We start from the raw sequence: 15,760 nt of genomic DNA on the forward strand, positions 1-15,760 counted from the left end.
CAGCCCTCCTTCCGGGAACTTCGGGGGATTAAGTCATCCTAAAAGACATACTTATAATATTTTCGAACATGCTGAACAAAATGGCTATCTCAAAATTTTGATCAGTTGACTTTGGGAAAAAAATGAGCGTGGGACGGGGCCTAGCTGCCCTCCATTTTTTTATCACTTAAAAATGGCACTAGAGCTTTTAATTTCTGTTCGAATGAGCCCTCCCACGATATTCTAGGACCACTGGGTCGATACAATCACCCCTGGGAAAAAAAAATACACGCACCCGTGATCTTTCTTCTGGCAAAAAATGCAAAATTCCACATTTTGGTAGATAGGAGCTTGAAACCTCTACAGTAGGGTTCTCTGATACGCGGAATATGATTATGTGATTTTCATTAAGGTTGTATAATTTTTAGGGGGTCTTTCCCCCTTTTTTCAAAAATGAGCCAAATTTTCTCAGGCGCGTAACTTTTGATGGGTAAAACTAAACTTAATGAAACTTATATATTTTAAATCAGAATTAAAATCTGATTCTTTTGATGTATCTGTTTGTATCAAAATCCCGTTTTTTAGAGTTTCGGTTACCATTGAGCCGGGTCGCTCCTTACTTACAGTTCGTTACCACGAACTGTTTGATAAGATAAGATAAAATAAGTTCTTTTTTTAGCTGAAAATAAGGAGCAACACTAAAACTTAAAACGAACATAAATTATTTCGTATTTAAGGAGGACTGCCCCTCTCTTAACCCTCGCTCTTTACGCTTGAATTTAACTTTTTCTCCCAATTCTGCAAGAACGAATACTGAAACACAAGGGTCGTTTAGTTGGAATAAGAAGCTTTCTTAAAGCACCAAAGAACTAGTGTAACGAGTGAGGGCTGGGGAAGGGGCAGTACCCTTTATATACGGAATTATTTTCGTTCATTTTAAGTTTAATATTGCTCCTTACTTACAGTTGAAAAATAATTTTTTTATTTAATTTCCGGTCGTTTTTCAAATCATACCGGAACATTTCCTCTGTCCGCTCCGTTTAAAATTTCCCCCTAAAAATTCCTTCCTCCATGAAAAATTCATTTTCAAGAATTAAGCCCTTTTGACATCCTGTATACATATAACGTGTTTTGATTTAGTTCAACACTCCCCTCAACATTCTCTGAAAGGCTCACCTGAATGCCATTTCTCTTTTTGGAAAGTAATAATAATCTTTATGGAAAGTCAGTTACATATGCCATATGTAGTGGTAGTGGTAGCAGTAGCAGTAGTAGTGGTGGTAGCTGTATTGGCAGTTTTAGCCTGCACATATTACCTTTTTGTTCAATTGGTCATCTCCCTTAGCATTTCCTGAAAGTTCCAAATTAATATACTTAGTCATTCCTGAGTTTAGTCCTTTTGGGAACCCGTATACACATAACGTGTTGATGTAGTTCAGGGAGTATTGAATCCCTTCAACATTCTATGAAAGGCTCACCTGAATGCACTTTGTCTTTTTTGGAAAGTAATAATAATCTTTATGGAAAGCCAGTAACATATATATGTGTAAACAATGAACAAATTGCCTAACTTACTGCCCTTGCCCCGAGGGATTTGGGGGGTCGATATCCCCAAAGACACAATTACTGGACCTTTCAACAATGCTGAAGAAAATAGATGTCTCAAGATTTTGATTGGATGCATTCTGGGGAAATGATTGGCGTATCGAGAGGGGGGGGGGGGGGCTTGTTCCCTTCAAATCACTTTTGACTCTTAAAAAGGGCACTATAAATTCTAATTTCCAATAACTATCCCATGCGAAGTTTACATGACCACCTATCCCATCAAACCCTTATATGTCCCCAGGTCATAACGTACAAACTTTGCCCCAGGGATCTGGTGGGTTGCGTCATCCCTGGAGGCAATGTTATATCCTTCTCTCGGCTATTTCGAACAAGACAGCCGTCTCACAATTTTGATCAGATGTGATTTGGGAAAAGAGGATGTCGGGCGGGGGGGGGGGGGGTAATTGCCCTCCATCCCTTTGGCTCTTAAAAGGGAACTAGAACTTTCAATTTCCAATTAAAAGAGCCTCCTCTAAAGTTTATATAACCACCCTTCTGTGAAAACCTCATATGCCCCCGGGACACAACTTACAACCCTTGCCCCCAGGTTCTGAGGGGTTTTTTCAACCCTGACGGCCTTTTTTATGATCTTGAAACTATTTTGAATAAAATGACTATCTCAAAATTTCTATCAGATGCATTTGGGGAAAAGAGGACGTGGGGGGGGGGGGGTATTTGCCTTCCGATCACTTTGACTCTTAAAAAGCCGCTAAAACTTCTGATGTCCAATCCAATGATCCCGCTCCGAAGTTTATACGATCACCCTGTCAATAAAACCTTATTTTCCCCCGGGGTAAAACTTAAAACCTTGCCCTGAGGGCTGTGGGGGAGATTTTCACCATCCAAGACGTAATTAGTGGACCTTTCAACTATGCTGAACAAAATGGCTATATCAAAATTTTGATTGGATGGGTTTGGGGAAATAATGGCCTTGGGGGGGGGGCGTGTTGCCTTCCAATCACTGTCAACTATTAAAAAAGGCATTAGCTTTTCCAATTTCCAATCGAGTGAGCCCTTTTCGAAGTTTCCTTGACAACCCCATCTATAACGAAGTGCCCAGGTCTAAAAAAAAAATACAAAACACCAAAAAATAAATAAATAATACATTGTGCCCACATCACTCTTTACTTAGGTAGCGCTATTGAGCTGCCTTTGATCCAGTACAAAATCCTAAGCTTTTACTGGATTTTCGGTTAGCTAAATTTGTCAGATTATCCAACCAAATTATCCTAGTCTGAATAAAAAATCCATCAAAAATCCAGGATAAAACAAGAACGCTCGGGCACGCTCTTAGTCACCAAAACTACTTTATTTTCTTTAATTAAAAGACTAGGATACGTATTAGTTAATGGTGAATCAGCTGAATGGGCTACAAATTCTTATCTAATTCCCAATTTTCCAAGATTAACTATTGTAACCAAAAAAATTCGTTTTATTGAATGATTTCTAGGTAAAATAAATAAATCATAGTAAACAGTCTCGAAACTGAGCGTGAGGAAATGCTGTTCTGCTCTATTGCATAATGATGGAGAAAATTTTTTTTTTTTTAAATAATTACGCAAATTAAGAAGCACGATTGTGTGCTAAAAGCTGGAAAAACAAGAAGAAATACAACAGATTTGGTTAGTTTAGTTGGAATCCTCTATAAGAGTCGAACTTTATATTTTAGTATTCACACAAAGACGCAGACACGAATAGAATATAAAAAATGTAAGTTTTGAAAGTGGCTTAAAACCAACTTTTACATTTTTACCTGGACATCCATCCTAGTTTCCTGTCCCGATTACACCACTTTTACGAATTTCGTATTTGCTGCGTGGAAATGAAATGAATATTGTGGAGTGGCAGGAATGCCATGGAAGCCCGGGGTATTCCGTATATTGATAGTTTTGATAGTGTTTTTGATGATGATGTCCTTGAGACTGTAACAGAAGAAGATCAGATTTCCTGTGTCGATGAAGAGGAAACCAAAGAAAATGAAAAATGTGGAGTACAGATATCGCAGTCCTTGCCTGAAAGAGCTAATAGACAGATTAGTGATCCAAGTGGGATTTCGCCGTGGAGGATTCCTTTGTTGTTTGAATTGAAACATAAGTTGTCAGTTAAACAAATGGGGAAAGATTTCCCAGGTGAATTGGATGCATTTCAGAAGGAATTTTTGGCCCAGAAAAGGAGGACTTTTAGAAAACAGGTTTGTGGTTTAAGATCTGGGATAGACCTACCTGTTTGACAATACCATTGTAGCATTTGGAATAATTATGTACGAAGGGGCGATATGGGGTTACATTTTTGGGCTAGTAAGTAGATCGGAATAAATTGGGAGAAAGCGAAAAGAGCCAAATAAGCTAAAAAATGCAGCCGGGTACTTAGGACTACAATGGTGAGTATCGCTAAGAAAGGTGCAGAAATATGGGGACTGGAAAAAGAAGACGACGGTAGGGTATGTTAGACGTCTTTCAGAGACTTTCTATTTCTTAAGAATCATTTTAGACAAGGGACAAGGATTATATCATTAAAGCAGTTTTACTAAAAAGTAAGATGCGAAGAAGTCTGGACGCATCAAGTAAGGCTGGGATGAAATTATAAAAAATCTGAAATATTGGAGAATTTTTCGTAGCTGGTAAAAGTAAAAAAACTCTAAATTAGATGGGATGCAGATGAGATGTTTGTCTAGTGTATGCGTCTCTGTTGTCTTGACACTGCGTCAAATTTTTAGAAGGAGTAGGAGAAAAAAAACACGAAAACACTTTTTTTTTGTCAGATCTTGTGCTAATTGGCCTACCTTTTATTTGTTTCAGAGACATTTTACAGTAGGGACACATGTTTTCATGCAATACCTCGTAACGACTGTAAATAAATAAGGCAACGCAATGACGTAGTCTTGTAAGCAGTAGTACAGTGCTTATGTGGCAATCCGTCGGTGGTAAACGTAGAGTTAAATTGTAATTCAGATTAGAGCTGTCAGAAACAAATATAGTCTTTTAAAACCACGAAACAAAAGGCAAAACCTTCTGACCAACATAATTGTTTTTGGCACCAAAATGTCCGGGAAAATTAGCTTAATAACATATCCAAAATAGGTCGAAATCAACTGTGCGGAAAAAAAACCCTTTTTTCATGGAAAAGAGGGGAAAAAGGGAGAATCTTAGGTTTAAATTTCTGCCATGTTTTGTGGATTAAAAAGTCCTTTCTAATTAATTCAAGTCTGGAGAGACAGAAAAATGACATCAGAATTAAAAAAAATCTATCACTTAATACCCCTTTTCCACCCTAGGCGCGGTCAGCAGGGGGGGGGGGGCGGAATCTTAATTTATGCAGTATTTGGTGGATTGAAAGGTCGTTCTGTTAATTCAAATCCTGGGAGACTATAAATGATATCAGAATTCAAAAATTTAATTCCTTAGTAGCCCATTTCTACCCTAAACGTTGTCAAAGGAGGATGAGAAATCATAATCTTAATTTGTGCAGTATTCGCGCAAAAATGAAGACCAAAATGTTCAGAAAAATTTGCTTAATAACAAATAGAGAATCGCTCAAAATTGACCATGCAGAAATACCTCTTTTTCAGGGAAAAGAGGGGGACATCTCGAATCCTAACTTATGTAATTTTTTCTGGATTTAAAGGTCGTTTCCTATTAATTTCAGTCCAGGTAGACCGAAAATAACATCAGAATGAAAAATTCTAACCCGGATGATGCTGGCGTTTTAATATTAGCAAAGACCGCCCTTGCTTCAGCCGAGAAGAGAGACTAGCTTGATCGGAAATGGTACCGACTTGTTGGACTTGCTGATACACTAAGAAAAACCTCAGAAAGCACCTCTTTATTTCCAGACTGGAGTTTCTGCTGATTCTGCAAAGATATTTGACATCTGCTGCTTGAAGATGACACTACCATCAGAGGTTACAAAGCCACTGTCGTTCGTCCAAACGCCTTTTCTGGATTTGACAATATTTCGCGATTGCATGATATTGGAAAAGCTTTATCACTGAAGGCCACAACCAATACCAGGTTTTTTGAAGCCAGTCAGGTTTTTTAATGCTCTTTAGCAAACGAGGAAGAACTGATCACGGGAGGCGACTAGGCACTTCTACGCTTGTACATAGCCACATCCGACGAATGTTTACCTAAATTCCGATACAATCTGTTCATATCAAATGTAGCCAGCAGTTTTGTCCACCCTGAACGCTTTTCGCCTGTAAAGTACCACTACCTGCGTGTTTATTTTCAAATGATGAAATGGTTGCGCTCAGCAATACCTCTAGTGCCTGAAGACTGGAGCTGGAAACTTAAGTCAGACGGTTATATACCCATTATGACTGATATATCACCTGCTCCAGAAAGCCTTCTCAAACTGCTTCACTGCAGCTGTATAGATGACTGTGATAGCCTTCGATGCACTTAGAAAGAGTGACCATTTCTGCACTATTGCTTGTAATCAGTGCCATGGAACAAGCTGCCCCGACGTTTCTTTGGACCATTATGATCTCGACAACCAATGTGATTAAGCGATTTTTTTTTGTTTTGTTCAATCGATCAAAAAAAAGTTGCGACTTTTTCAGAGGGAATGTAATCGATAGCGAATTTGTGATTGAAGTGTTCGTGTTTGTTTTAGTTTTTGCTTTTCATGATTTTTCTACAATAATAACCGAATTTGTCAAATCCTGGCACAAAGTTAAAAATGACAATTTTCTGATGTTCTCATCGTACTCTTCCCCCACCCCCCAGTGCTAAAGGGGGAGGGTGGGTGAAAATACGAGTGCGAGAGTCATGCCAGAATTGGAAGAAAATTCCTTGTTCATATTGCAATCTTTAGCCCTGAAAAAAAGAAAACACTTCCTGCACGAAATTTCTTTGTAAGTAAAATTGCCCCCCCCCCCACCTCTGAAGTCAGGTTGATACTAATAGAGAGGCCCAATATCAGTTTATATTTGAGTTCACAGGCTTGAAGTTGCAACGAAGCCCCGTTAAAACCAAAAGTAGGCCAATCGCAAAAAGGGTGCTTTTACCACCCTCTGACCTCGCTTATGGTGGAATTGGGGTACTAAATGATGTAAGTTTTCAATTCTGATGTCATCTTCGGTTTCCCCAGACTTGAAATAATTGGAAATGATCTTTCATTCTACCAAATACTGCACAGATTAAGATTCTGACTTTTCATCCTCCTCTGACCTCGTTACGAGGTCAGGCATTTAAATTTGAGATTTCCCTCCCCCATTTTTCTCCTCTTTTCCGTAAAAAAGCGATATTACTGCACGGCCGATTTTAGATATGTTAATAAGTGAATTTTTCTGAACACTTTGGTTCATTAAACGTTCCTGTTGCTCAAATGCCGGGTCAAAACCGTATTTTTGCTGGTGTTATATTTGAAAGCAAATTAATGCAGCTTTAGCTTGTACGGTACATGCTGCACTTTTTAGATGTAACAACCTAGTTGTGGCTTTGTTTATCGTTTGAAGCAAAGTAACAGAGCATTAGCTTGTATACATCGTGCGTAAAAAAAAAACAAAAAAAAAAAAAAACATAGAACGGTTGGCGGGAAACGGAGAATAAATCGGTTTAAGAAGAAACAACGTCTTCCGAGGCCGACTTTAAGGAACGTGTCATTATTATATATATGCTATATATATATATATATATATATATATATATATATATATATATATATATATATATATATATATATATATATATATATATATATATATATATATATATATATATATATATATTGTGTTCGATACCTCGTTAGGCGAAATTGAACATGAGTTGCTCCAGCACTTTCTGTTGTACAAGCAACATAAGTTTAGTTTTATGCTTAATTTCGTCGTCCATTTTGATATGTATCCGTTTTAGTTATATTTTCTTAATTCATAATAGTTTCCTGTCGTATTAAATCTGATATGTTATATAAGCCAATTCACACTCGATTTTGAGTTTTTACACTTGCTGTTTGCTTTTCGCGAAAAATGTCTGTTCTTGTTTGTTGTTGCTGCTGTTTAGTTGATGCTTGAGCGAATTAAGCGCTCATATACATTTGATCATCTATTAAAAGTTGGGCTTTAAGTGAAGGCACGTCACTTTGAGTATCACACAGATATATATTTGGCACAGGCCACGTCAACATTTAAATGTAATATAATCATCTTCGACGTTGTAGAGAGTGCTCCTGTTTAAATCACTGACATTAGTCTGCATATCACATCACTATTCTCCTATGGTCGCATAACATATCTAGAACAACATAAATTTAAATTTAAAAACAGCTAGAAAAAATTTATATAAATAAAATAAGTTATACATAAATTCAATATAGACACAAAAATTATAAAATTTTATGCAGATTACAATTTTTTATGTCAATAAGGGTATAGCGTTTCTATGGGCCCACTTAGGGGACTTAGCATGACCTAGGATTGATCTCACTGTAGATGTACCAACATACTTTAAAATTAAATTTCTAAAAACATTTCTTTGTTTTTTCAATATTTTCCTACACTTCATTAGGATATGTCTAACATCATCCTACTCATTACAAATATCACAATAAGGGGAGCTAACTCTGCCCTATATATATAAACTATATCTATATATAGCTAAACTATATGTATGATAAACTATGTCTAACTTTTTTAAATTCTACTGACTAGTATCACCATATATAAAGCTACTGCTATCAAACTTACTACGGTAACAATAATAGCCTTTATAATTTTACTAAGACGCTTATAAGAAGCACCCCTCTTCCCTAGGCACATTACATTTATAAGGTTTAACCTACTCCTTATATTACCTAACAAATACTCTATAGGCCTATGTCTCAATTAGGCTTAGGCAAAAAAAACAATCATCCACCCTAATAACCAAATCTCTGTTCTGTTTTCTTTCCTTTTTTTAAAATTAAATTTCTGTCCCGTTTTGACTGACCTAGTATTTGTATATCATAGGCATCGCAATAGCACTGCCTAAGTAAAGAGCGAAGTAGCCACAATGTATTATTAAATTTTTTTTTCGCCAAGGCACTTCGTATAGATGGAGTTATCGCAGAAACTTCGGAAGGAGCTCACTCTATTGGAAACTGAAAGTTTTAGTGCGTTTTTAAGAGTCAAAAGTGATTAAAGGACAACCAGATCCCCTCATACGCCCATTAATTCCCCAAACACATCCCACCAATATTTGGAGATAGTTATTTTCTTCAGCATAATTGAAAGGTCCAATAACTATGTATCCGAAGATGTCAACCCCCTACAGCCCTCGGGGCAAGGGGGAGGTTATGGGGATGCTGAACTAAGTCAAACCACACTATGAGCATGCATATTATCAAAAGGGTGTGCGATCAATATCTCAAAAACGGCTTAGATTATTAAGTTGAAACTCTCAGGGTATGATAAGGCAGATTTGAACTAACCAAAAGGCAAAATGTTCATGCTACTACTAAGATTACTGTAACTATTGAGGCTACTGGTATTAAGGTGAAACTTTTAGGGAATGTTCAGGGGAGTTTCAAATAATTCAAAACAAACTTTATGCATGCGGGTTGTCGAAAGGGCATATAAACATTATCTTAGGAAAGGATTAGACTATTAAGTTGAATATTTCAGGGATGTTAAGGGGAACTAACCAGAAGGCACTGTATGCATGTTATCAGTATTTCTACAATTACTACTTTTACGATTATTACTTTTACTGAGGCTAAGGGTATTAAATTGAAAATTTCAAGGAATATTTCGGGGGATGTTGAATTATATCAAAACACACAGTGCGTATTCAGGTTGCCCCAAATATGTATGAATAATTTCTTAGGAACAGCTGAGAGTATTAAGTTGAAACTTTCTGGACGTGTTGAGTGGGATGTTTCACTAAACAAAGGCACTTAGTGCATACTGTTAGTAATGCTAGTGCTGCTACTTTTGCTACAATTACTACGACTACTACTACTGAGGCTAAGGGTAGGAAGGTGAAACTTTCAGGGAATGTCTAGGGGGATGTTGAACTAAATCAACAGTTTGCGTGCGCATCAGGAATATCCTAGGACCGGTCTAGGATATTAAGTTGGAACTGTCAGGGCATGCTAAGGGGAATTTTGAACCAACCAAAAGGCACTATGTGTTTACTACTACTGCTAATACCACTACGACTGCTACTACGACTATTACAGTACTACAACTGCTATTGCTACTACTAAAACGACTACTACTAGTACTAATGAAGCTAAAAGTATTACGGTGAAACTTTCCGACAATATTGAAGAGGAGGCTGAGCTAATTCGAAACACGTTAGAGGGAGGCAGGCTATTAAAAAGGCATACCAGCTGTATAGCAGGAACATTTTAGACTATTCAGTTGAAACTTTCAGTGCATGTTGAGGACGAGGATTGAACCAACCCAAAGCTAATATTTACTTACTGCTAGTACTCCTTCTGCTAAAACAAAGTTTTTCCGAGGGAAGTAAAGAACGAAGTTCAAATTTAAAACGGACAACAGTTATTACTTCACTGCCTATCTAATATATATCAATAAAACAAGTACAAATAAACCAACTAATTATGTTTAGGATTATCAAAAAAATAGCGCTTGAAAACGCAAAAGGTCAAGTATAAAAAACAGGAATATTGACTTGGGAGTCAAAAGTGAGTAGGCCTGGCAGCAATAAACAAATCTATAAAGCTTTTCATAGTCCTAACCAGTTGTACACCAGCGTAAAATTAAATATTTTTTTAATAACCGAGAAGTAATTTAACAACATACAGAAACATTGGATTAAGTAGCATTTTGGTCTCGCCAGCTATAATACCAATAGTGAGTATTATACAGTCTTAAATTGTAAGAAATGTGCTTTATTATTTCTTGAAATGAAGATCAAATAAGATATAATATAAACTCTGGAAATCCGATTATTTTTCTCTATACAACAATGAATTTCAAGCTCTGATACAAATTCTAAAGCTAGTCTATAGTTCTAATACGATCAAGATGGCTTTACTTCGAACTTGTGTACAAATTAATCATGACATGAGTAGTAACCTAGGTGCTGATCTTAGGGGGGATTGCATAAAGTGACCAAACACTATGTTATGGACCTATAAAGCGACCAAACACTTTTTATTTTGGAAATAGATATTCGGGGACGAGATCCTATAGAGCAAACAGACAGGTTTCTGTGTCAACACCCATTTTCTGGACCAATCAGCGACAATGGATACGGAGGGTACTCAATATACGATAACTCGATTACCATAGTAGCAATCAGATCCAATATTTCAGAGATTGAATTCAATTGAATTCAGAGAGAGAGAGAGAGAGAGAGAGAGAGAGAGAGAGAGAGAGAGAGAGAGAGAGAGAGAGAGAGAGAGAGAGAGAGAGAGAGAGAGAGAGAGAGAGAGAGAGAGAGAGAGAGAGAGAGAGAGAGAGAGAGAGAGAGAGAGAGAGAGAGAGAGAGAGAGAGAGAGAGAGAGAGAGAGAGAGAGCAGTTTATTTTTTGTACTCTATTATTTGATAAGATATCAGCATAGAAAATGAGTGGTATGTTTACACTATTGGAACTTGATGATGGAGCAGGTAGCAGCAATGATACAAAGACGAGAGTACCAAACGTAGCAGTGGAAGTTACACGAGGAGGTCGACTAAGCCTTGAATGGGATGATATGTATGCAAGATATGTGATATCATTGAAAAATTTTAAATTGGAGGAGCAATTATGCTTTGCTGCGAAACTGGATATTGTGCATATAAATAAACTTGAAGCTTCTTTAAATACAATAATGAAATTTATCGAGGAAAATAAACTGTATCAGTGATTATTATTATTGTTGTAATTATATTTTAATAAAATTGTTTCTAAATCAAAGATATTTTTTCTATAGTAGGTTAGCATGTATTCTTTAAATAGAAAATAAATCTTAGCTAGTGTAAAGCTGGCTATGAGATCGTTAGGACTAATAACTGGATAGATTTGAGACAGAGAAAATTTAAGGAAATCTTGTGTTTATGAAACATATTTAATTCTAAATGATGATTTTCTGGAGTTATCTATTCAACGGAAGATATTTTCTCAAGGAATACTTGTCGATATAATGAAAACTGATTCTCCATCATTAGACTATTGTATGAAGCTTTTACGTCGTGGTCCAAAGGCATTTACACAATTTATTGACATATTAATCACGACAAGACAAAATGATATTGTGGATTTGCCTTTAAACACACTACCTTAGAAACTTAAGACCATGATTTTTTCATAATAAAGATATTATTCAAAGAGGATTTACTTCTCTCTTTCTCTCTCTCTCTACCACTTAGTTTGTTGATCATAGCTCAGTTTCATTTTGGCAGTGAAATTGTCAACATATGAAAAAATGTTCCATACATGTCCACTATGCATGTATGCACTGTGCAGCTGGTCATCATGTGAAAATTGTACAATGATTGATGAGTATGATGAAAAGTGCAGATTATGCAACCCGTATAAATTGCATAGAGGATATGCCGTAAAAATTAAAGGTTGTAATTCCTGTCTTGAAGCGATGTGTGACTCTCATTTTAGAGGACACCTATGCTCTAATCGTCACTATGATAAATGTAATCAGTTGGAGAATACATATCCTGGTATGATTGGAAAGAATCCTAAACGTGATTTTAGTCTATTGCTAAGAGACTGGTATCGTCGTGGCTTTAAATTGTTTTGGGAGAAGGAACCAGGTCTACGATTCAACTGTTGGAATAACAAAACAACTTGGTTTTTACGTCATCGTTGTGAAGACAATGGCTACTATGATTATATGCCTACTGATTTTTATTTGACTGTTATAGAATGTGATTCACCACTTCAGGACACTGCTTGTGACATTGCTTCAAATAAGCGAATTAAAACAAGCGAATTTTACAAAATGAATGAAAATAGTATCGTTGACTGTACAAAGACACTTGATAAGAGTAAAGTTACATTATACTGTAGAAAATGTGACCCTGACATTGCAGCCCATCAGGATCAGTATACACTTTATTCGGATGATCTACCTGCATTAGCTGTTCTCGACAAATACCTTCACGTAGTAGAAGAAGAAATCTAAACAGTAAAAAAGATGGTTTTTATTATGTATATACATTATTTTTTATTAATAAACAATTTTACATACATTTTTAGAACATTTTATTCGTAGGGCACTAAAATCAATATTAAACACGCTTGAAAGTATATTTTCCACTAGGAAGTCGTTCAGTCGAGGGAAGTCAACGTAAAAGCTGAGAAACTGCTTGTAGGTATAGCCACGACATCTGTACATGAAAAAGAGTAGTGCATGAAAGCCACTTGTCTTAGTCGTTGAATCCTGTACTCTCCTCTGATTTTGAATAGTAGTTTTCCCACTGCTCTCAATAAATTTGTTGCTGTTTGGAGTAAAGAATTTATATGATAGGCCAAGAGGATCAAAAAATTAGATATTCTTTGCTGTTCGAAAGATACATAGCCAATGACGTGTCTTCAAACGCGATGAACTGCTATTATCAATGATTAGGACATAGTTAACACTTCGAATTTTTTCAACGAAGTCTGATGGTATGCAATAGGACTTATATTGGAGCATGTATAAATCCACATTAAATACGCTGATTATTTGGTTTGTGTTCATGATGCAAAGTCTAGTAGAACACTGCCGTCGGGTGTGATTTCTCAATAGGTTTCAAATTGACTCAGTAATATTAATAATGATTCTTTCAGTCAAAGCATCGGCAAATGTGCACTCTAAACGTACATTCCCCGTTTGTACTATGTTTATGTCTTGGGTGCCAGACAAGTCCAAAACAATTACACCATGATTTTTTGAAGACATTGAATCGGTTATTCCATTTTCAAAAAGTTGTGAGTCCTGATTTAGGGATTTCAGACTCATACAGAGTTCTGTAGGATTTTTTATCATATGATAAAGTGTACAGTGGAATTCCATTCACTTTGCACACAAGGCTAGATGGACCAAAAAACTAAATTCATGGGGGGATGCAGTCCTGGATCCAACGGCACTAGCAGCCTTCACAAAGGCCAAGGCGAGTTTTGATGGGATTTCTCCATTGATAAATGATGAATCGGTAGAACTTCGAGAGCAAGTGGCAATGTGACGTTAATTGGTGATCGTATGGGGGACGAAAAGTTTAATATTGTTACCATTGGCTCTCAGCTTTTCCACTGCCAATGCAACAGAGCTCATAACCCGTTGTTTTTGAACATGAAGAATTGCTGAAGTGATAATGATATTTGCATCGGGTGCTGCAGCAAGTGTTTTTCTCAAAATGAAATTCGATGGAGCTAGTTGTAACTTATGTATCTTGACATTGGGAGGACACCTTTGGGATATGTTAAAGGTTTCTTGATTTAATTGTCCAACTACGTGATGCTCCTGTGTAACTGCAGAAGTTAACTGACCATCAGTATCAACACCTAATTTATATTGATAGCCCAGGGCCCGATCTCTCAAGTCCTTATGCACAAGTAGTTTCGTGCTTATAAATTGTATGTAGCTATCATAGCTGCATAAATTATTGCCTAGTGCTCACCAGTGCTCCATTAATGAATACATTAATTTGTTTGAACAAGTTGTGTAGGATACAGTTTCCATAAGATAGACCGTTGGCAGCAATAGGAGTTTGATTATCTGACTTTTTCTTCACCACAACATTGAAATCAATAAATGTTGATGGTAAATTAATGATAAAGTCTTTATAGCAAAAAATCTGAAAGTGCATATTTTCCGACAGGGGTTGTTGAGGATGAAGTTGCTCATAGTATTTACACTTGACACTGACAACAACATTTTTAGTATTGAACAGATTCAATGAGGATCATATAGATGGATGCGATTCCTAGTGGGGGAGATAGGTCATATTGAGAGAAGAAATCCTTCTTTGATCCAAGAATCTGCAGAATGAAATAGCCTTGCAAACCAACTACCAAGAGTATAGCCAGACATTATAGTACTCCCCTAGTAATAGTCCAATCCATGACCTATTTGACGAGGACTCAGAGCACCAACATAGCAGTCAATATCTTGACAGATAAATGGAATTCTTCTATTGTTCATCTTAGTCAGTGACGATGGGTCTAAAATGACATGTAATCACAGCTAAACTTTTTGTTTTTGCTAGAGGATCACCCAATTCACTTCTTAGTGTTAACTGATAGAGTTCCAAATATGAAGTGTTTACAAGAACATACTGAAGATGCTTTATATTATAGTGATGAACATGTTCATGGGTTGTTTTTCTTTCAATAACACGTAGTAGAGGGAAATTTGAATTATTAATCTCGATGTTTCCAAAATGGACAATTAAAGATACATACAAGAATTTGATCCGAAATCAGGTGGATAATGTAAAAAACTAATTCGGGCCATCCCACTAATACTGCCAACGTGCTTACCACTAATCTTATTCTTTTTAAAGCCGAGAAATTCTATAAGATTGCCATTGATATTAATCTTTTACTTTTGAATAGGCGATCCAACTTGTAAACTTTTATTTCTCATTGAAAAGTTAAATTTGAATGAACCATTCTAACGATATGAGATTTTTCAGTCAAATCAGTCATAGTACCATATTCTTTACATTTCAATGTGACATGTGGATATTCACTAGATTTAATTTCTTCAACCCATTCATACTCAACGAAGAGTGACCAATCGAAATATACAACTTTTATCTCATACACACGATCCTTTCTCATGATATCATATGTATTTTTGAGAATACAATCGACAAGAGTAACTTCATACTTTCCGTCATCGAATTTGATGATGGGGGAGTTTGTTCCAAAAATCACTTGTTTTATTCAAATCATTGTAGAGAGGGTCGAAGACGTTGGACATAAATGTTACATAAGATCATTGGGCATTGTTAATGTCTCAACACCAATCCAAGAATCAAATCAGAGTTGTAACCTGGCAAACAAACAAGCAACTTTTTCTTGCCCATGTGAGTACGGCTCTTTAAAATCTTTTCAATTTGATAATTTTCACTATTATTTTTAACTTTTTGTAATTCATAGTCATAAAAGCCACCAAGAATCTCTTCATCTTTGGTGTCTCATACGAGATAAGTTATGGGTTTTGTGTCTAGGATTTTTGCCACTTTACAAAGTTCAGTGGACCACAAGTAATTGCCCTTTTCAAAAACATTAGTTGTTCTATTAAT

At 36.3% G+C, this 15,760-nt stretch overlaps 1 protein-coding gene across 5 annotated transcripts in view; it reads left to right on the forward strand.

Annotated features, from left to right (window-relative positions):
• The window catches only part of SNF4Agamma (SNF4/AMP-activated protein kinase gamma subunit), a 273,674-nt gene that overhangs the window by 73,554 nt on the left and 184,360 nt on the right, over positions 1-15,760 (forward strand). The window contains exon 2 of one of the 5 annotated variants that reach the window (XM_089098081.1): positions 3,254-3,775. The exons of 3 other annotated variants lie outside the window; for them this stretch is intronic. In XM_089098081.1, the coding sequence (XP_088954207.1) occupies positions 3,440-3,775 (336 nt within the window). In that variant the 5' untranslated portion in view covers positions 3,254-3,439. Of the gene's footprint in view, positions 1-3,205; positions 3,776-15,760 lie in introns of those variants that run through there. One more of the 5 variants, XM_089098080.1, reaches the window with a different exon arrangement.

The sequence above is a fragment of the Artemia sp. Qi Xiang Cuo genome, chromosome 12 (genome assembly GCF_049724085.1).
Source record: "Artemia sp. Qi Xiang Cuo chromosome 12, ASM4972408v1, whole genome shotgun sequence".
Classification (NCBI taxonomy): Eukaryota; Metazoa; Arthropoda; class Branchiopoda; order Anostraca; family Artemiidae; genus Artemia; species Artemia sp. Qi Xiang Cuo.